Source organism: Spermophilus citellus, assembly GCF_964194105.1.
Source record: "Spermophilus citellus genome assembly, chromosome: 10".
NCBI lineage: Eukaryota > Metazoa > Chordata > Mammalia > Rodentia > Sciuridae > Spermophilus > Spermophilus citellus.
The window spans coordinates 116555340-116578253 of NC_138197.1; the positions used below are offsets into that span (position 1 = coordinate 116555340).

General features: G+C 35.1%; 1 protein-coding gene across 4 annotated transcripts; it reads left to right on the plus strand.

The window, feature by feature from the left end:
- The first annotated feature begins 1172 nt into the window (after positions 1-1172).
- On the plus strand, positions 1173-22914 carry ACTR6 (actin related protein 6). 4 transcript variants are annotated; one of them, XM_081310469.1, is made up of 11 exons: positions 1173-1286; positions 4679-4796; positions 5980-6048; positions 7756-7879; positions 9145-9280; positions 9383-9439; positions 14009-14107; positions 14217-14295; positions 17062-17233; positions 18538-18676; positions 21705-22914. In XM_081310469.1, exons 1-11 carry the CDS (start codon positions 1219-1221, stop codon positions 21832-21834), a joined length of 1191 nt encoding a protein of 396 aa, XP_081166595.1. In that variant the 5' UTR covers positions 1173-1218; the 3' UTR covers positions 21835-22914. The 4 variants fall into 4 exon arrangements, with proteins under 4 accessions (XP_081166595.1, XP_081166596.1, XP_081166597.1 ...); XM_081310470.1 differs by lacking the exon at positions 4679-4796 and having other exon boundaries at positions 1212-1286; positions 5980-6062; XM_081310471.1 differs by lacking the exon at positions 4679-4796 and having other exon boundaries at positions 1212-1286.

A 22914-nucleotide genomic window follows, 5' to 3' on the forward strand; every position in this document is an offset into this window, starting at 1 on the left:
GAGACCCTACTTTAAAGTAAAAAATAAAAGGGCTGGGGTAAAAGATGTTGAAACAGCATACACTCGGTAAGTGTTGTGTAAGTTTTGATCTTTATTATCTTCATCACCCAAGGCTACAGAGTCAGTTTGTGGCAGAATCTGGATTCTAATCCAAAATAAATTCTCTTAACGATTATGAAATATAGGCCTGGGGTATTACAGGAACACATAGGAGGGAAACCTAATTCCAGGAATGAGAACTGAGTGTGACAGGAATGCTTTTTGTTTGTTTGGTACCGCGGATTGAACCCAGAGGCGCTTAACCAGTGAGCCACATCCCCAGCCCATTTTTGTATTTTATTTAGAGACAGGGTTTCACTGAGTATCTTAGGGCCTCGGTAAATTGCTAAGGCTGGCTTTGAACTCGGTATCCTGCCTCAGCCTCTGGAGTCGCTGGAATTAGCGGGGTGCGCCACCGCACCCCGCAGGAAGCGTTTTTTAGACAAGACACAATAAGCTAAGTCCTAGGGAACAAGTAGGCAGAAGAGAGGGCTGTGTATGTGAGTTAAAAAGAAAGACGGTTGACAGGCGCCATCGTGCCTCTCCCAACGACTCAGGAGATTTAGGCAGGAGGATCGCAAATTCGAGGTCAATATCAGCAATTTAGCGAGGTCTTCAGCAAATGAGTGAGACCCTGTCTCATAATAAACACTTTAAAAAAGGGCTGGGGATGTAGTTCAGTGGTAGAGCGCCCTGGATTCAATCCCCGGTACAAAAAAAAAAAAAAAAAAAAAAATGTAGATTGACTGAACAAAGCATATGTAATTCGTGGTTGGATCCTACAATCGGGTGGGAATGAGGCTGAAGAGACCTCATATCCAATTCTATGCTACATATGATTTTGCACTTTGTTCTCCAAGAAATGTCATTGTTTGAACAATTCTGTTCAAAGACGGGTACACACTAAAGAAATCCCGGTTCGCTACAGGGGTTAGAAGACACTTGCAGGCGCAACTCAATGGAGTTTGCATTTTTCTACTCTTGTAGAATCTCGCCACCACCTAAACAGGTTAGGCTTGGAAACGATGGATGCATGCTAACAAGCGGTCTCGCTCACTTCCGGCATCCTCCGTTGCTAAGGTAGCCGGAAGTGAGGTCTATCGCTCCGCCCACCAAACCATAGAGAGCCGGAAGAAGCCTGAGCAGAAGGGTCAGAAAGGAAAGAAGAGAGTTGCTAAAATGACGACTTTAGTGTTGGATAATGGAGCCTACAATGCCAAAATCGGTTACAGCCATGAAAATGTCTCGTAAGTATTGGCTTTCTCCGAGGGACAAGACTATGCTCAGTAGTTTCGCATGCTAAGCTTCAATGCCTAACGTCAGTGAAACGCCCTCGCGCGGCTCTAACCTGAGACTGGGGATGCGCTGGTTGGAGCTGGGTTGGAGGTTGTCATGCTTTGAACTGGAATTGATTTTGGTTTTAGTTTTGGGATGCGCAGCTCCGGAAGTGGGATGTTTGTTTCGTTTCCTAACAGGCTTCAAGACATGAGTTACTGACTGAGGGGTAGGTCTACAAAATTCATGAACCTTCAAAAATTGTGGGCAACGTTTTTGGTATAGCCGCATTTTCTGAAAATGTGATTATAGGTTTCATCAGATCCCCAAAGGGTTTTATGACCCCCCCAAAAGTTAAAATATCACCGTCTAGGATCTAGAGATATTGAAGACTTTGAAGTCCACTGGCTAACCTGGTCGGTCACTTATACAGTAATACTACAATGACATTCAGAAGATGTGTATTCATAAAATGTGTTTGTGTTGAAGCCGACATGTAAAGACCTGATCAAATTCACGAAGGATTCTTTTTCTTATCATTTTTCCCTCTCTTTTTGTACTGGTGCTGGGGATTGAATCTATTGAATCTGCTGATTTGCTGTTCTTAATTTTTTTTTTTTGGTACCAGGGATGGAACCCAGGGGTGCTTAACCACTGAGCCACATTTTAATTTTTTTCTTTTGAGACAGGGTCATACTAAGTCCCTTAGGGCCTTGCTAAGTTGTAGTGGCACCCCCTCCTCCACAAAAAAAATCTTAACTAGGCTTCTCCAGAAATCTTTCTCCAGAAATCCAGAAATCAGCAAATGCACATTTGAGGCAAGCGCTCTACCACTGAATTCTATCCCCGGTGTTGTACTTAACTTTTATGTGTGTGTGGCGGGAGAGAAAGAAGGTACTGGGGATTGAACTTAGGGGTACTCAACCACTGAGCCACGTCCTCAGTCCTATTTTGTATTTTATTTAGAGACAAGGTCTGAGTTGCTTAGCACCTTGCTTTTGCTGAGGCTGGCTTTGAAATCATGATCCTCCTGCCTCAGCCTCCAGAGCCACTAGGATTGCAGGTGTGCCCTGTGCCTGGCACTTTAACTTCTTTTAATTGTCTTTTTTCCCCTGCCTTTTTGTTATGTTTTTGTTTTTGTAGAGAGAATTGAACCCAGGGGCACTTTGTTACCGAGCTGCCTTTTTATTTTTAAAAAGTTTTTCCCCAGCCCCTTTTATTTATTTTTTATTTTGAGGCAGGCCTTGCTAATTTGCTGAGGCTGTCCTCAAACTTGCAATCCTCCTTTCTCAGCCTCCTAATTTGCTGAGATCACAGGTGTGCACAGCCATGTCTGGCTTGTTTTTTCTTTTGAGACAGGTTCTCACTTTGTTCCTCAGCCTGGCCTGAAGCTCTTGTACTTGAGTGATCCTCCTGCATTAGCCTCTCAAGTAGCTGGGACTACAGATGCCTGCCACCATGCCTGACTTATTTCTTTATAAAGAGGGAAATCAGACTGAGTAGAAATGTACATTATTACATTCTTTCTGGAAAACATTTTGGCAGTGTGCTTACTGTTCATATCCTTGATCTCAATTCTATTATCACTTAGAGAATTAACTAGAGGTTCTCCATAATTACAGAAAAATTTTAAAGTTATTTATAGACACTGTGCACAGTTAGAAAACAAAAGAAAAAAGCAAAGCATGCTAAATAATCAAGAACAGTCCTTGCACAGTGGTGCATGCCTGTAATCCTGAAAGGCTAAGGCAGCAGGATCCTAAAGTTCAAAGTCAGCCTCAGTGACTTAGTGACTTTGTTGTAGGGACAGATGAGACAAGGCACCGAAGATAGAGGGAAACAGTTTTATTTGGTTGCAGCCAGGTTCAGAGGGCACAGCTTTTGCTGTAAACAATTAATCCCCTGAACCCCGAGTTCAGGTAGTTTCAGAATTTTATACCCAGGGTGTAAGGGGAGGGGCTCAGAAGTTCAGTCTGCAGAAGTTTACAGAAAAGCAGCTTTTTCTTTCACTGTTATGGACAAGTTAACCCTTCAAGGACAACATCTGAGAAGGGGAGAGCTTCTTCTCCCCTTTCTTCCTCCCCCTGCCAGCTGTTACCATGGAGCCGAATTGGTAACTTCTCTTATCTTAGAAATGTAGACATCTCTGTGAAGCTCCAGCTCAAGGCCAGCGGCCTTGTTTACATGTCTACAAACTACTATACTGGATAAGTGTGTGTGAAAAACTAGTAAGGGGATGTCCAGCAGCTGGAGTTCCGATTTCTTCCAGGCTAGTGGCCAAGAAAATAGGGAAGCATGAAAATAGGTAGTTTATCTACATTGAACTCTTTTGCAGAGACTCTTTTGCTGACAGTCCTAAAATCAGCCATGGTGAAGATTTCTGGAGAAGCCCAGTTAAGACTTTTTTGTGGAGGAGGGGGTGCCACTACAACTTAGCAAGGCCCTAAGGGACTTAATATCTTAATATGACCCTGTCTCAAAAGAAAAAAATTAAAATGTGGCTCAGTGGTTAAGCACTCTGGGTTCCATCCCTGGTACCAAAAAAAAAAAAAAAATCAAGAACAACGAATCTGCTAAAATTATGTCCTCCAAGCATATTTAAACATGTAGAGAAAGTGCTGACAGTACAGAAATTGAAATAAGCTGGTACTGCAGCATTATCCTAACATCATTGTGCCTGTGTGTGTATGCATACAAATGTGTTTGACAATGGCTCTTGTTTGCTTTCCTACCCACATTGTAAACTTATGGTGAGCAGCAACCAATTTAAATGTAGTTCCTACTTATACCGTATAGCATCTTATTGATTAAAAATAGAATCTTTGGTTTCGTTGACTGCACTTACAGTGTGATGCTACATCCTGTACAAACAGAGAAACAAAGTTGTGCTGCAGTTGGGTACAATGAATCAAATTGTTGTCATATATACCTAATTAAAATAAATAAATAAATTTTAAAAAATCTTTGGTTTCAGGAAAACACAATTTTATGGCCAGAATTTTGAACTTCTGTATCTTTTACCAGAATTGTATTAAAGAGTTTCCACATTAAAGACAGAAAGACTAGGACCTTTACTAAAGCCCTGATTGTTATCGTGCAGTGGCAGAACTAATATCCACCCATAATGGTTTCTAGAAGATAATTTGAGAAAGATAAAGGGTCCAGTATAGAATGTGGTACATACTACAATCATTTTTTTTTTAAAGCATTTTCAAATTATTTAAAGACAGAATGAATAACACTTGCTTTGGGTATTTTGACCCTCAGGATGATGGTTAAATAAAGGCATTTTAAAAATTACATATGTAGGAATAAGAACTAAATATTTAGGGGATAATTATATCATTTGTTTCTTTGTTTCTAGGGTTATTCCTAATTGTCAGTTCAGGTCAAAAACAGCACGTCTTAAAACTTTTACTGCTAACCAGATAGATGAAATAAAAGACCCTTCTGGACTCTTCTATATCCTTCCTTTTCAAAAGGTAATCCAGGGCTGGGTTTGTGGCTTATTGGTAGAGCACTCACCTAGCTTGTGCCAGGCCCTGGGTTCGATCCTCAGCACATATAAAAATAAATAAATAAAATAAAGGTATTGTGTTCAACTACTACTAAAAAATAAATATTAAAAAAAAAAGTAATCTAGGGGCTGGGGTTGTGGCTCAGAGGTAGAGCGCTACCATGTGTGAGGTACCAGGTTCGATCCTCAGCACCACATAAAAATAAAATGAAAGGTATTATGTCCACCTATAACTAGAAAATAAAATATTTTTTAAAAAGTAGTCTAATTATTGTTTCTAGTGATATTGACCCAAGGTGTATATATTATGTTGTGCATATGTATACAAAATTTTGTTGTTTTACTTTTTTTTTTGTGGTGCTATGCTAGGGACAAAATTAAAAATATTTTTACATCTCTGAGAAAAGTTAACCTAAATTTTAACTGACATTTAATTAAAACCCAAAATTGAAATTGTCTTAGTTAAAATAAGTGACCATGATTTAGTTATTGGTTGTGAATACTGAATTTTACTTAAATTAAATCTCAATTCATGTGCACACATGAATTTAAGAAAAAAGTATAGAAAAGCATCCTATATATTGGTGTGTCCTCTGAACCCTTGACATTATGGTTTCATTAATTTACAAATTTTTAAACTTTGCGTGTGTGTACATGGTACCGGGGATTGAACCTAAGACCAATCTACCACTGAGTGACATCCCCAACCCTTTTTTTTAATATTTTATTTCAAGTTGGAGTCTCATTAAATTTCCAAGGCTGGCCTCGAACTGGCAATCCTTCTGCCTCAGCTTTTTAAGTTGGTGAGATTACAAGCATGTGCCACCATGCCTGCAGTTGTTTTGTTTTGTTTTAAAAAAAGAGAAAAATGGGGTCTGGGATGATTGTGGCTCAGTGGCAGAGCACTTGCCTCGCACATGTAAGGCACTGGGTTTGATCCTCAGCACCACATAAAAATAAATAAAGATATTTTTTAAAAATTAAAAAAGAACACAACATATCAATATAATTGGCTTGATACTCATACAGCATTAGACTGAAAAGGTAACCATAAAGAGATAGAACTCAATGATTTAGAATATATTAATCTGATTTTTAAAAATTGCTCAAATATTTTTGCTAATTAAATGTTTTAAAAAATTTTTTAGGGCTACTTGGTGAATTGGGATGTTCAAAGACAAGTTTGGGATTACCTTTTTGGAAAAGAAATGTATCAGGTAACAAATTAAGAGTATGTATTCAAATTCTATTTCCATGTCTTATTCTAATGAAAAATTCAATCTTACACTTTAAGATTTACAGATTTATGAATGTTTCAGTTATATATTTCAATCTTTTAAAGATAGCTTTGTCTAGCTTTGATTTTCTAAGTATTTAAAAAATGCAAATGAGTAGAATGTAGTCTGAGTAGAGATATATTGAAACAATGTATAAAATGTTATTACTTCTGAAGAATGGGCGGGAGAGCACTTTCCTTCAGCCACCCAAGATGCCAAAGGAAAGAAGACCAAGGGGAAAGCAAGTGGCCCTGGCCCTGCTGTCAAGAAGAAGCAAGAGATCAAGATGGTAGATCCCCTGTATGAGAAAGGGCCTAATAATTTTGGTATTGGATAAAACATACTGCCTTTCCTCCACTTGTTAAATGGCCTCACTATATCTGTCTGCAGCTGCAAAGGGCCTTCCAGCTATAGATGGCTGAAAGTGCATCCTGTGATTGACCAGTTCATACAGGCTGTGGACTGCCACACACATATTAGACTGTTTAAGCTGATGCACAAGTGCACACGAGAAGCAAAGCAAGAGACAAAAGAAGGACTACTGGCCTGAGCTGAGAAGAAAGCTGTCAGCATAGGGGATGTTCCCACTAAGAGAATACCTATCTTTTGAGCAGGGGTTAATATTGTTACCACCTTGGTAGAAAACAAGAATGCTCAGCTGGTGGTGATTGCACAAGATATGATCAAGCTGAATGTCTTCCTGCCCATCTGTGTCTTTAGATGGGGATTCCCTGCTGCATTATATTAGAAAGGGGAAAGGAGATCAGACTAGGACATCTTGCTCACAGGAAGACCTGCACCATCCTCACCTTCACACAGGTTAACTCAGAAGACAAAGGGGGTCTAGATAAGCTAGTTGAAGCTGTCAAGACCAAAGACAGATATAATGAGATCCACCATCACTGGAGAGGCAGTGTTCTGGGTCCAAAATCTGTGGCTTGAATTGTCCAGTTGGAAAAGAAAAAAGTTAAAGAAATGACCACTATAAATTGGGTTAAACATACACTGTGTTTTTAGATGGGGATTCCCTGATTTTTCTGTACATAAAAATTCTGCAAAAAACAACAACAACAAACTTGTAGGGAGATTTATGTAATCTTTAAATTCATACCTTGAAACTTCTTTTCTAATTTTTTTTAGTTGTAGGTCAACACAGTACCTTTATTTTTATGTGGTACTGAGGATGGAACTCAGTGCCTCACACATCCTAGGCAAGCACCCTACCACCGAGCCACAACCCCTGCCCCATCTTGAAGCTTCTTGCTTTTTTCCTTTTAAAAACAACATAGCAGTGGCCCTGCTACTTGTAGTTTTATCATTCATTATTATTTCATAATTATTTTTAACAGTTTGATAACATTTTATTAATGCTACCATTAAGAAAAGTAGGATTGTACAATAGTTAAGTGCATAGATTCTCTAATCAGACTCCCTGAGGTTAAATCCTAGCTTTGTCTCTAAGTAGCTATATGAAGCTTGGTAACTTATTCAACTTTACTGTTTCAGTTTTCTCATCTATTAAGTGGGAAAAATAATGAGTTAGGTTTATTGTGGTGATTAAATCATTTTGTTTTCATATTTAAAACAAATGTTGATGATAGTCACTACAAATTATAAAACTTTTGGGGATTTTTTTTCCTCCCATAGGTTGATTTTTTAGATACTAATATTATTATCACAGAACCATATTTTAACTTCACTTCAATTCAAGAATCAATGAATGAAATTCTATTTGAAGAATATCAGTTCCAAGCAGTATTAAGAGTAAATGGTAAGTTAAAGAGTTTTCATTAAAATTGAACTATGTGAGCCTGGTGCAATAGTGCACACCTGTAATCCTACTTACTCTGGAGGGTGAGGCAGGAGGATCACAAGTTTGAAGCTAGCCTTGGCAATTTAGCAAGACCCTGTCTCAAAACAAAAATTAAAAAAGGACTGTACATGTGGCTCCGTAGGAGAGCTCCCCTGAGTTCAATCCCCTATGCCACCAAAAAAAAAAAAAAGTAAATAGAAATAGGGTAAAGAAACTCTAAAAATACTGGGTGGCATTCTTTAGAACCTTTAGTTTATATAATTGCACCTCTCAGTACATTTGTGCTAATATGATATTTCTCCCTAATGAAATTATTAGCCACATATTCTAGTCTCCAAAAGATTATTGGGTTCATTTTCTGTCATTGATATTTGCTGTTTATATTATTGAAATTATATAGCTTACACTGTTACTTAATATGAAGAAAAATGACCTAAAAGCAAGTTTATCAAAGGTTATGGTAATATCATCTAATTGTGTACATGAAAGCATTTAAACTTTTAAGTCTGTGTGAGCAACAGTATGCTCTAATGGTTAAGAGCATAATCTCTAGAAATAGTCTCAACCAATGGGTGATTTTTGTCTCCCAGGGAATATTTGGCAGTATTCAGAGACACTTTTAGTTGTTGCAACTAGGAGGATGCTCATGGCATCTAGTGGGTATATGTCACAAATGCTGCTGTGCATCCTGTGATGCACAGGAAAGTCCCCAACGAAGGACTTATCTGACTCAGAATGTCAGTGGTTCTGAGGTTGAGAGATCCTGTAAAGCACATCACCTAGGTTTGAGTGCTGGTTCTGCTACTTTCTAATTGTATACCCTAGGAAAAATTATTTAAATCCCTGTATTTCAGGTTCCTCATCTGTAAGTTGGGATTCTTTTGTATATTAAAACCCACACTCATTATATAATGAGTTTAGAATAAAGTCTGGCATATAAATCCTCAGTAAAAATTGGCTGCTGTTGCAGCTAATAAACTGTGAACTTTACTTTTGAAAACTGATCACAAATTTCTTTTTATATTTACCTTGTATGATTTTTTTTAAAAAAATTAAACATTACAAACGTCTTGTGAAAGTTTTGAATATTATTATAAATTAACATTTTTCTTATAGTTAAAGGGAAATTTTCATCTTTGTGCTTGCTTTAGTCTGCTATCTTTCTTTATTGCTTTAAACTAATGGTATACTTTTATTTAACACATTCATTTTTTTCTTTATAGCTGGGGCTCTCAGTGCACATAGGTATTTCCGAGATAATCCTTCTGAATTATGCTGTATCATTGTTGATAGTGGATATTCCTTTACACATATAGTTCCTTATTGTAGAAGTAAAAAGAAAAAAGAAGCAATTATTCGGTGAGTTGCATTTAGTTTTCATGTTATTTCATCTTATTTGCATATTATTTCTTAGGATGGAATATGTGATAACTGAACCAAAGTTGAATTCTTCTCTTTTAGGATAAATGTGGGAGGAAAACTTTTAACCAACCATCTAAAGGAAATCATATCTTACAGGTAATACTTAGATTTGATTCTTTCAGAGGATATGAGGTACTGGGAATGAACTTTCTAGAATAATTTAAAATTATTTCTTTTTTTTTTAACTTTATTTTGTTTGTTTATTATTATTATTATTATTTTTAAAGAGAGAGTGAGAGAGAGAGAGAGTGAGAGAGAGAGAGAATTTTTAATATTTATTTTTTAGTTCTCGGCGGACACAACATCTTTGTTGGTATGTGGTGCTGAGGATTGAACCCGGGCCGCACGCATGCCAGGCGAGCGCTACCGCTTGAGCCACATCCCCAGCCCTAAAATTATTTCTTACTTTTAGTTGTAGTTTCAGGCAGCAATTCAAATCATGCTTAAAAATATATACTAATGATGTTTGAATTGGAAAGCTTTTGAGAATATATAATGATAGTGCCTACCAAAAATACATTTCTGAATTCTAGGGAATTTAACATATTGATTATGTATTAAAAATTATAATGTATGTGAACATGGTAAAACAAATTTCAAGTGCATACAAAGGAAAGGGAACTAAAAAGGAAACCAGATCTCCCCTCTTTGCCTCTCAGGTCAGACCCACTTTCACACAAAAGTATAACATTTGAATTGTGTCTTTATGTTTTTAATCTCTGTAGGCATTACTATTGATATTTCTGTTTCTTTCTTTCTTTTAACTTTTAATTTTGAGACAGAGTCTCACTAAATTGCTGAGGCTGGCCTTGAACTAGTGACCCTCCTGCCTTAAGCCTCCTGAGTCAGTGGAATTATAGGAATGTGTCACTGCACCCACCTAACCTTAGTCCATTAAAACTTTTTCCTTTTTATTTTGAAATAATCACACACTTGGAAAGTTGTAAAAATGATAGACTGGTGTTACTTTAATAAACTATAATACAGTATCAACCCAATGAAATCGACATTGATACAATGTTATTAACTAGACCACAGACCATATTCAGGTTTTACCAGTTTTTACATGCATTAATTTGTATAAATGCATGCACAGTTATTCCATGTGTAAAGCTGTATAATCACCACAAAGGAACTTTTTGTATTGCCTCCTTTTTTAAAAAAAATATTTTTTTAGTTGCAGTCAAACACAATACCTTTATTTTATTTATTTTCATGCGATGCTGAGCATCAAACCTGGTGCCTCGCACATGCTAGGTCAGCAGTCTGTCATTGAGCCACAACCCCAGCCCTGTATTACCGCTTTATATTTTTTCCACTAGTGTTTTAGTTAACTTTTGCATTGCTGGGACCAAAAGATCTAACAAGAACAACATAGAGCAGGGAAAGTTTAGTTGGGGCTTATAGTTTCTATGATCTCATTCCATAGACACCAACTCCATATCTCTGGGCCTAAGGTGAGGCAGAACATCATGGTAGAAAGATATGGAAAAGGAAAACAGCTCCACTTGCCAGGGACAAAATATAAACCCCAAAGACATGCCCTCAGTGACCTACCTCCTCTAGCCATACCCTACCTGTTAGCAGTCACTACTCAGTTTCCATTCAAGTGGATCAATGTACTGATTAGGTTAAGCCCCTCAAACCAGTTATTTCACCTCGAAACTTTACTGTATTGTCTCACACATGAGCTTTGGCGGGAGAGGGGCGTGTCACCTCATATAAAAACCATAACACTCACTCTATTCCCATCTCTTTTCCATCTCTATGTTTTTATTATTTTAAGAATGTTACAGAATCATATAATAACCTTTAGAGATTGATTCTTTTCATTAAGCATAATGCTATACCATTTCCTGTTCTCCCCACCTCCATACTGGGGATAGAACCCAGTGCCTCACATGCTCTAACACTGAGCTATATTCCCAGCCCTTTATATTTTGTTTTGAAATAGAGTCTCACTAAGTTGCCCAAGCTGGCCTCAAAGTTCTAATTCTACCTCAGTCTACTGAGTAGCTGGGCCTTCTTAATTATTGAGTTTATAACAGTTATATGCTACTTTTAAAAAAATATTTGTTTATTTTAGTTGGACACAATATCTTTATTTTATTTATTTATTTTTATGTGGTGCTGAGGATCCAACCCAGGGCCTCACACATGCTAGATGAGCACTCTGCCTCTGAGCCACAACGCCAGCCCTTATATGCTACTTTTTATAGTTCATTCTGTCTTGCCTTATTTAAATATTCTAAAAAATAGAAAACTCATGAATAACATTTACATGTTGTTTATGTCAGTGTTATTCAATACAAAACCAAAAAATAATTGGGCTCAGTTTCAGTAAGTTTGGATATTTAATTCCCCACCCCAGTCACATTAGAGGCAACAAGCTGGAAAGGGAGACAATGTTGAGGCAGATCAGGATTTTTAGACATATACAAACACGCACACACACACAAAGAGGGCAGGAGAAGTAGCTCAGTGGTGGAGTTCTTGCCTAATATGTGCAAAGTTCTGAGTTCAATCCCTAGCACTGCAAAGATAAACAAAAAGCACAGCAAGAAAATATTAACTGAGTGGTAAGCATAAAAACAGTGGAAGAAATAGTACCTGATATATTTTCTTCCATGCAACTTTATTGAAAATTTATTGAAATAAGTCATGTGTACAGAAGAGGATGCACACCATGAGTCTACAACTGAATTTTCAAAAAGTGAACATACCCATAAAACCACAGCACAATTCAAGCAGAAGATGACTGCATCCAAACTCCCCTGTGTCCTCCTCAGGTCTGGAAAACCACCAGCTCCTAACAGGATAAGATTTATGTGTGTACAAATATACATACATACTCACACACAAACATACACATATTTATATTAGTTTTAATTCACACATAGTACTTGTACATACTTATAGTGTATATGGTGTGATTTCAGTACTCATATATACCAGTGTGTAATATCAGATCAGTATAGGAGGCATACGTATCACTTCAGACATTTATTATTTGTTTATATTGGGAATGTTCAAAATCCCCTCTGCTAGCTATTTTGAAATATTTAAATAGCTGTTGTCAACCATCATTGTCTTACTTTACTATAGAACATAGAAATTTTCCTCTTTTTCAGCTGTACCCCTGTACCTGTGAACCATTCTATCTTCTCCTCTACCTCCCACTTATCCTTCCCAGGCTCTGGGAACCATACTATCAGGATAGGTTTTGACAGCTTTTGTGTTTTAACTTATATCACAATTTTAAATCTTATAAATGGTCAAAAAGCCTTTGTAATCAAAACTAAGGTAAACATAAGTCTAAGAAGTAAATTGACATGAATCAATCCCCAGTACCATTTAAAAAAAAAGTTACATTTCCTATAATAATATCACAGATGCAATTCAGCAAATATTATTACTTAGGATCTTGGGATACTTAGATAAAACAAATAATAGAATTCCTCTTCTCAGTAGAGAAAGTAGAGAAAAATAACAAAATGCTGTTTTTACAACATAATTTTTTTTCAAATGATGTTGCAGACTTTTTATATGGACATTTATTGATTACTGATAAGAATACAACTTGAAATAACCTTTCTGGTAAACAATTTTGAAATATGCTAAGAGACTAAAATTATTTGATATTCTGTGTCCTAGTATATGACTAAGTAATGAGGTAATTAGATATATAGATAAAAATGCCTATATTTCATGGATTCTGAGTTGTGTTTTCCCCCCACATTTTAATCTTCGAAGTGATGAATTTTCCAATAGTCGATACCTCAGAATTGACACAGTTTAATTGGCAGTTTTTCTTCTCATTGGTACATGAGAGAAGGTGAAATGTGGAATAGAAAGATGTTTAATATACAAAATCAAAAAGAAAATTTTTCATTAAGTACACAGACTATGTTAAACACTTCATATGTATTATCATAATCATTTACTTCTTATAATTCTGTTTAGTAGTTTTTAGCATTTATGGGATTTAATCCCAAAAAAGTAAAGTAACTTGGCTGCTACAGCTGTATTTCAAACCTAGGTCTCTGACTCCAAAATCCATGTTAATGAACATAAATATCTTCTTCTCTGATCTAAACTTCCAATATTAGGGATAAGTACATATTACAGATTCATCTGATTTTGATAACAAAAAATAAACTATATAATGAAATCTGTGTGCACAGAAAAATATTCAAAGGTTATCATTCCACTTTTTATTGTTTTTTATTTACTACACTAAATTTATATCTTCTTAGGTTCACATATCAAATATTAAGCATCTTTTATATGCTAGATTCTGTGTGCTAGTGGGTAAAACTTCTACAATTGGAAAAAAAAGCAAAATGTTAAGGCATAATGGCAATATTGTATTCAGAATTGTTGGGAGAAAAGTTTGCTCTTTAGTTGGGAAATCCTTAATACTAAACACCGCTGTTTATCTACAAACTGGATTAAAAACCTGTCCATAGAGGAATAATATAGAGATTAAATGGGATATGGAAATGAGAGTATTCCATAAAATTTAAAATATTTTACACATTAAAGAGTTTAATATTTAAAAAAATCAGTGATCCCAAATTTAATTTCAGGAAAAAGTTTTAAATGATAATTGTAAGTTATATTCAAATTTTCTCCATTTCAAATTTTACAATATATTTCTGTTAGGCAGCTACACGTTATGGATGAAACACACGTGATTAATCAAGTGAAAGAAGATGTATGCTATGTGTCTCAGGACTTTTACAGAGACATGGATATTGCAAAGTATGTATACATCCAAAGTATGTATACTAGTAATCTAAGAATTGAAAAATTGGTTTTTGGATGTTGTTACATATAATTAAAATATTTCACAAATTGTTTCTTTTTACAGGTTGAAAGGAGAAGAAAATACAGTAATGATAGACTATGTTTTGCCTGACTTCAGTACAATTAAGAAGGGCTTTTGTAAGGTAATTTAAAAAATTGTGCCAGGCATGTGGCACACACCTGTAAACTCAGCAGCTCATGAAGCTGAGGCAGGAGGATTGCAAGTTCTAGGCTAGCCTCAGCAACTTAGCGAGGCCCTGTCTTAAAAAGGGTTGGGGATATAGCTCAGTGGTAAAGCACCCTGAGGTCAATCCCCAGAAACTGCCCCCCACCCCCAAAAAATTATCAGTGTTGTTTCTTCAAGTGACCCACTTCAGTCAGGTTTAAAAAGCCTTTCACATCTAGCTGGGATTGACAGAGCTTGACACAGTTGTTGATGACAGCTTTTCTGGTTGCCATTTCTCCAGGCATGAGTATAAAGATTGGATTAGTAAATTTCTCACTAAATAAGAAAAAGAACTGGGGTTGGGGTTGTGGCTTAGCGGTAGCATGCTCGCCTAGCATGCGTGAGGCCCTGGGTTCAATCCTCAGCACCACATAAAAATAAATAAATAAAATAATGGTATTGTGTACAACTACAACTAAAAAATAAATATTAAAAAAAAAACTATCAGCCAAATGATAGCATATGGGACAAATCTGTAGATCATTATCTATATTATGGTTAATCTTTCTCTGTTTAAGAAGAGTTAATTTATGGTACATGCCTATATTCCCAGCTACTCAGGGACTAAAGAAGAAGGATTCCAAGTTTGAGGCTAGCCTGGACAACTTAGCAAGACCCTATTTTGAAATAAAAACAATTTTAAAAAAGTGGGCTCTGGGAATATGTCTTAGTGGAGGAGTGCTTGCCTAGCATGTGTAAGGCCATAGGGTTCAATCCCCAATAAAGACCAACACCCTCTAAAAATAATTAAATTACTTAGAAACTGGTAATTTTCATGTTGTAAAGTTAATTAATTAATTAATTAATTTGGTAATGCTGGGGATTGAATATTGGGCCTTGTGCATGCTAGACAAGCCCTCTACCACTGAGCCACATCCTCAACCCCTATTGTAAAAATTATTGACATAGTTTACCTAGTGCTGAATTTTATTAATGTTTATCCAATAGGATCAGATTGAAAAGGGCAAAATACAATGCACTTTCAAAGTTTTGAGAAGCAGTTTGCCTTAGCTGTCAAAATGAAGTAATTTTTCCTTACCTTTGATCAACTTAGGTAATGTCAGATCTGTATTCATTTAAATGTGAAGTTTGCCCTTCTAGTTGCTTGCTTGATAAGGACTGTTGGAAAGTTAAAAATCCTTAGGAAAGAAATGGGAACTGATAACAGCAAAAAAAAAAAAAAGAAAGAAAGAGAAATGTCTGCGTATTTTTTTAGCTTAGTGGTTGAGTGCTCACTTAGTATACATGAGACCTTGATTTTAATTCCCAGTACTGGAAAAAAAATTAAAAAGAAAAAAAAGGAGACATTTATAATGATATGCATGTAACATATTTTAGTGAAAAATTGGGATCAGCCTAAATATCTATTAACAGGAGAATAAATTTTTTATATATTTTATAAAATAATAAGCATTAGTGAAAATGAAGTAGAGCTACATGATCAGCATGGACAAATCTCAGAAACATGATGTTTAATAGAAAACAAGTTTTAGAAAGCAGTATGTACTTAGCCAATACAGAATAATAATTTATGTTGTTTAGGTACACATAAATAAGAAGTAAAAGATTATGTATGTGAATGATAAAATTCAAAAAAGGAAAGTATTAACTTATTATCATTGGGTTGGTTGATAGATACTTAGATTTTATGTAATTATTAGTACTTAGCATACCTGAAACTTTTGTGTATATATGTGTGTGTGTGTGTGTGTGTGTGTGTGTGTGTGTGTGTGTTTATTTTTTGGCCAGATTATTGAGGCGAAATACAAGTCAGAAATCAGCAAGGAAAACTGGCCTTATATAATGTTGGCATTATAATTTCAAGGATAAAAACTATATTTACTTAAATCAGTTGGAAACTGATTTTTTTAAAAAAATTATTTAGTTGTAGGTAGATACAATGCCTTTATTTTTATTTATTTATTTTTATGTGGTACTGAGGATCGAACCCAATGCCTCACCTGCACCAGGCAAGCACCCTACCACTGAGCCACAACCCCAGCCCTGGAAACTGATTTTTGATAGAGCAAATAAATAGTAAAAAAATGTAAAGATTTAGGGTGGTGTCTTTGTGTGTGTGTGTGTGTGTGTGTGTGTGTGTGTGTGTGTAAGGAAAAGAAGAAATCCTAATAGAATGGAACCACATGTCTAATAAACATCAAATCTAAAGTAGGGTAATGAAAGTAGATGGTGGGATGGGGTTGTGGCTCAGTGGTAGAATGCTTGCCTAGCAAGTGTGAGGCACTGGGTTTGATCCCTGGCACCACATAAAAATAAACAAAAAATAAAGGCATTGTGTCCATCTACAACTAAAACAAAAATATATTTTAAAAAAAAGTAGATGGTAATAGGAACACAAGACATAGTAAAGTCTTTATGTTCCTTCTTCTCTAGAAATTTGGATCAGTGTAGGTAGATTATGAAGTTTCTTCTATGCTCTTCTTTCTTTTTTAGAATGTAGGGAATAAAACTGCTAGATTATCATTGGGGGAATAGGCATATTAGAGTCAGTAATGTTTTATTTATATAGTTTTGGCCACAGGACGTAAGGCTAGATTTTTATAGTTTTTGAGAATTCTGAAACTTCCAAGAACACAGTTAATATATTTATATACCTATTATTATTTTTAGTCATGTGAACTAGGTAATATAACTTAAACTTTTTATCTTACTTTTCTTTAAGCCAAGGGAAGAGATGGTGTTGAGTGGAAAATATAAATCTGGAGAACAAATTCTTCGTCTGGCCAATGAGAGATTTGCTGTTCCAGAAATACTCTTTAATCCTTCTGATATAGGCATCCAAGAAATGGGAATTCCAGAAGCGATTGTCTATTCAATTCAAAACTTACCTGAAGGTACATCAATAATTACAATAAAATATTGAAGAATAATGATAGTTTTCAAAACAATAAGCTATATGATCACTGTTTTTTCTAAATAATTTTAAGTAAATGGCATCTGTTTTATTTATATAGACTTCCAGATCCCATAATGTGCTTAAATAATTCTTAACTGATTTGTTTTGGATTATAAATTTTTTTTTTTGGTAAAGTCATGGTCTATTTAATTTAGCCCTAATCAACACAGAATAGAAATTTATATTTTCACAATTTAGTGGTTTTCAGCTATTGATGGAACTGACTTATTCTGTTATATTTGGACTAACATGTAAGATTGATTTTAATGAGAATGGATTATTGTACTTTGCTGTGATTTGTGGGTTCTCCTAAAGCATGATTTAAGTAAATAATATTCCAGAGTTTGAGTACTTTTCTATCTTATCTTTCTATTTCATAAGGAACCACCTAGGCATTACAGAAAATTTAGCACATGTAGTACGCTTTCATTGCATTAAAAAGAAAGAAAGGTCATAAAGCTATCACCTTTGCATTTATTTCATGTTTTTTTTTATTAATTTCACATTTTGTATAAAAATACTATCATGCCATATACAACATTTTGTTCTATACTGCTTTAATGTTATGTCATGAAATTCTGTTTGTTAATATAAGGAAACTCCTTTTTTTGGTGAATAGAAACATTGGATGGGATTTCCCAGTGATGCTTTTGTAGACTTTTAATACTGACTAACCTTATGGCAATTAATGTTTGCCATGGTACAACTAATGAGCACTCACACTTAGATCCTTTCTTTAAATGTTGTCATAGATTATGGTTTTTTTTTTTTTTTCCAAAAGTAAAGTGTTGAAGAATAAATATATCTTACTTTGGAAATTTGGGCTTCAAGTTTAAAATTTCATGAAAAGGGCTGGGGATGTGGCTCAGTGGTTGAGTGCCCCCGAATTCAATCCCTGGGATACCCCCCCAAAAAAAATAAATAAATAAAATTTCATGAAAGACCTTTTCATTCTACAGTGGAGGAAGGATTATAATTATCAAATGTCTGTGGTAGGATGATACTCATTTGTATAACTTGCATGTGAATTAGTAGCCAGTAGTTACCCTCCTAACTTTAGCCTTTTCTTTTATAAATCTGTGAGTTTATACTGTTTGTATAAACTGAAAAATTGTATAGTTCTCAATTAATAACTCTAAACCTTAATCACATCTTACCTAAACCCTCATCCATGTCTTTCCAGAAAGTTAAGTGAACAGATTTTCTAATGCATTTTTTCCTTCTTTCTTTTTTCCTTTAAAGAAATGCAGCCACATTTTTTTAAGAACATTGTCTTGACAGGAGGAAATTCCCTCTTCCCAGGATTTAGGGATCGAGTTTATTCAGAAGTTCGATGTCTCACTCCCACAGATTATGATGTTTCTGTTGTGCTGCCTGAAAAGTAAGTGTTGGTTTATATAGAAATAAAGCACGGATGTCATCTGGTAGGTAAGGTGGTATATAGGAGACTTGAGTTTAAAATCTGGTTTTACCACCTTGGCATTTCACTTGTTGGATCTTCATTTTCTTATCTCAAAAATTAAAATGATAAACCATTTTAGTGAATTAAATGAAATGAAGGGCTGGGGTTGTGGCTCAGCAGTAAAGCGTTCGCCTCAGCACCACATATAAAATAGATAAATAAAAGTTATTGTGTCCGACTGCAACTAAAAAGTAAATATGAAAAAATGAAATGAAGTATAAAATATCAGCCATCATGTTTGTACATAACTAACATTAGACCAATTCATATGGTAAATCAGTCCTTATTCCTAAGAGATTTTTATAGGCAAAGAAATTGAATTATCATTTATTGGATTACCTGAGATGTCATTTCTTTTTTTTCCTTTTTTTAAAAAAAATATTTATTTTTTAGTTGTAGTTGGATACAATATCATTAATTAATTAATTAATTAATTTTAAATTTATTTTTTAGTTGTAGTTATTTATTTTTATGTGGTGCTGAGGATTGAACCCAGGGCCTTGTCTGTGCCAGGTGACCACTCTACCACTGAGCCACAACCCCAGCCCGAGATGTCATTTCTTGACAGTTTCTATCAAGAATAGAAATTGTCAGTGGCACTTGCCTGTAATCCCAGTGGCTCAGAAGGCTGAGGCAGGGGGATTATGGTTTCAAAGCCAACGTCAGCAATGGCGAGGTGCTAAGCAACTCAGTGAGACCGTGTCTCTAAATAAAGTAGAAAAAAGGGCTGAGGATGTAGCTCAGTGGTTCAGTGCCCCTGAGTTCAATCTCCAGTATACTGCCCCCAAAAAAGAAATTATAAGAATTGAACCATTAAGTTATATGGAATTTTTAAAAATTTTAGAATTTTAAAAAATTCTAAATGTTTTCAATGAACTTTTATATTTGAATTAGTCTTTTTTTAATTTAAAATTGTTTTATATTACCTCCTACTCTGTTTATGAGAAAGAGAGATACTTTAGCAGTAAAAAAAATTAAGGTAGAATTTTAGAGCCATAGCGTGGGTTTACAGGCTATCTTGTTCACTGTTCTTATATTATAAATAAACAAAGGCTTTTTATTCAACAATAGCAGTAACTAGGAGTTACTTACCAAAGATATGTCTAAAAAATCCACCGTTAGTGTTAGTAGCAGAGTTGCAAACAAAACCCCACATACCTAACTCTAGTTGATTTTAGAATTTTGTTTTAAATCTGAAGAAAAACTTTTCAAAGTTGATGGCAGTTAACAGAAGACCGTCATTAGATCATTTTCTTTTATAGATAATAAATAAAGGAATAAACAGTTGTTAAATACTGGAATGATTTTTTTCAATAATAATGTTTGTATACTCTTTAGAATGTGAACCATATTGCATTTGTGTGTGTGGGTGGGGGGTACTGGGGATTAAACCCAGGGGTACTTACCACTGAGCTACATCCCCAGTCATTTTTGTATTTTGAGACAGAGTCGTACTAAGTTACTAAGGTTGGTTCTGCTCAGCCTCCCAAATTGCTGATATTATAAGCATGTGCCACCATGCCCCATAGAATATTATTTTTTCATCCTACATAAACATATAACAGGCCAGGGGATCCACAGAAATAGCTTTTATTCTTTTTTTAAAATATTTTTTTAGTTGTATTTGGACACAATGCCTTTATTTTATTTACTTATGTTATGCTGAAGCTCGAACCTAGCACCTCATACATACTAGGTGAGCGCTCTACCACAGAGCCACAACCCCAGCCCCGGTTTTTATTCTTTCATTCAATAAATCTTGATTGTGCATCTATTATATATGTATACACATATATATCTTTCATAAAAATATAAATAAAAGAGAGATATATGTAAATCTGTTTTTATAAAAGGTTAGGAAATATAATAAATAGAATACAGAGAACATTTTTTGCTTAGCTTTTTTCTTTACCATTTTCAGATTTGAAACTCCTTAAATTGGGAGAGAAGAAAAGTAGAAATAGTATTGAGTCATAACACAGAGTATAACTTTTGTTGCAGATAGCAAAGTCAAACCTAAATATCTGCTCTAATTTTGACCTATTATGTATGTCCTAGCATGTAATTGTTTATCGTGCAGTGTTTTAAAATGTGTTTATTATTGCTGCAACAAAATATGGCAGCAAAAGAACAGACTGTGAAAATTCTGAGTTAAATCCTAGATCCAGGCTAAATCCTAATTCCAGATTTAACCTTTTTAAATAAAGTGGAGTTATAATAGCTTTCATGAGTTGCTATGAGAATTAATTAGGTGACATATCTTTGTCACAAGCAGAACTTAGACTCAATTATGACATTATTTTTCCTTTTAGTTATCTTTTAGCTTATATTTTTATCAAAGTAGAGAGTTGATAAATCAGGGGAATTGGAGAACTCCCCCTCCCATTTTTTTAAAAATATTTTTTAAATTGTCAATGGAACTTTATTTTATTTATTAATTTATTCATATGTGGTGCTGAGAATCAAACCCAGTGCCTACACAGGCTAAAGCAAGTGCTCTACCACTGACCCATAACCTCAGCCCATCCCCCCTGGGTGTGTAGTGTTACTGGGGATTGAACCATGGGGCGCTTTACTACTGAGCCACATTCCCAGCCCTTTTAAATTTTTATTTTATTTTTAGTTTTGTTTTTTGAACTTGAGATCTTCTTGCCTCTGCTGCCTGGGTTTCTGAGATTACAGGCATGTACCACAGCACTGAGGGGCAGAAACCTCACTATTTTACAGTGGTTTGTAACCAAGATTCCTTGCCTTTTGAATTAACTGATGTGAAACTTTTGCTTATTTCTACGCCTTGAGTGATTTTCCTTTTAAGTTCATTTGGCTAGAACTTGAAATATTTTAGTTGGTAATTAGTGTCTGAAGCTTTCAGTTGTTCATGTCCGTAAATCATCAGTTAATTTCTATAAAATCATCTGGGTTCTTTTTTTTTAACCTTTATTTTCAGCCCTATTACTTATGCCTGGGAAGGTGGAAAATTGATATCAGAAAATGACGATTTTGAAGATATGGTGGTTACAAGAGAAGATTATGAAGAAAACGGACACAGTGTCTGTGAAGAGAAATTTGATATTTAAGAAACATTTCTGAATGAAAGCTTTGATTGGTTGAAACTGAAAAGTTTGTTATTTTTAAAGGCGCTTAAGGACCTGTGTTAATGTTTCATTGTTGAACAAAGTCTTGAACTTATGTAAATATTTCAATCTGTGGCTAATTTTCAAAGAGTCTTAGGTGGGTCATTGTAGTAAGCTGTAACTCAGCCCATGTTTTCACTTCGGAGCTAGACTGCCATAACAATGTTTATGCTGTTTCTGAAAATATCCTTAGGAGATGAAAGAGTGAATGCAGTTGAGTTCTTCATAGGTGAAAACACAGTCATAACTGTCTCCCCACTCGGTTTTCAATAGAAGGTAGTTTTGTGTGACTTTGACTTGGCATTAGCCAAAATGTTTACATATTTTAGTTCTCTATTTCTTAGAACTAAGCATTTTATTTAAAAGTTGTAATCTTATTTATACAGAATAAAGAGGACTAATATATGTATGTATAATCATTTTTTATTTAAAGTATGTTTGAAAAAGTGGAGACTAAAGCCAGTTACTGAAGGTTTTTTGGTCACTATTATTCTGGAAGAAATGTGTTTTGTTTTAAAAATTTCTTTAGTATCATCCACAGTAAACATTAACATGTTAAGGCTATAGCTTTTCTAGGACTGGGAGTGTAGCTCAGTAGTAGACCACTTGCCCAGCATGCCTAAGGCCCTGCATTTGAGCTCACCACCACCAGAGTAAAAGTACAGCTTTCCAGTTTAAGGAAACAGCTGACTCAGTAGTGAATGGATCACACAGGCTTTTTGGACTACAAGCAGAAGAAACTTCCTTGGGTTAACTTCAGCAAGACAAAAGTTATCAGGACAGAAGATAGTTTGTAAAATCTAAGCAAAAGCTGGGCCAACAGCCTTAGGAAGGATAAAACTAGGGTAACTTTAGGAATCTAGGTTATAGAAGCTGAGAGTCAGACCTTCTAGAGTCCTACCATCAAAATATCTCAGCTCTTTTATTTTTTTAATATTATGCCATTGTGCTCATGAGTCAAATGCCTAGCAGTCTGTTTACCCTTACCTGGGATTATATGTCAGTCCTATGGTTTGAGGGGCT

Coding starts and splice junctions, on each gene's coding strand:
- ACTR6 (XM_081310469.1), top strand. CDS start 1,219: ATGACGACTTTAGTGTTGGATAATGGAGCCTACAATGCCAAAATCGGT. Junction 6,049..7,755: donor TTGGAAAAGAAATGTATCAG/GTAACAAATTAA, acceptor TTCCTCCCATAG/GTTGATTTTTTAGATACTAA. Junction 18,677..21,704: donor TCTGTTGTGCTGCCTGAAAA/GTAAGTGTTGGT, acceptor CTTTATTTTCAG/CCCTATTACTTATGCCTGGG.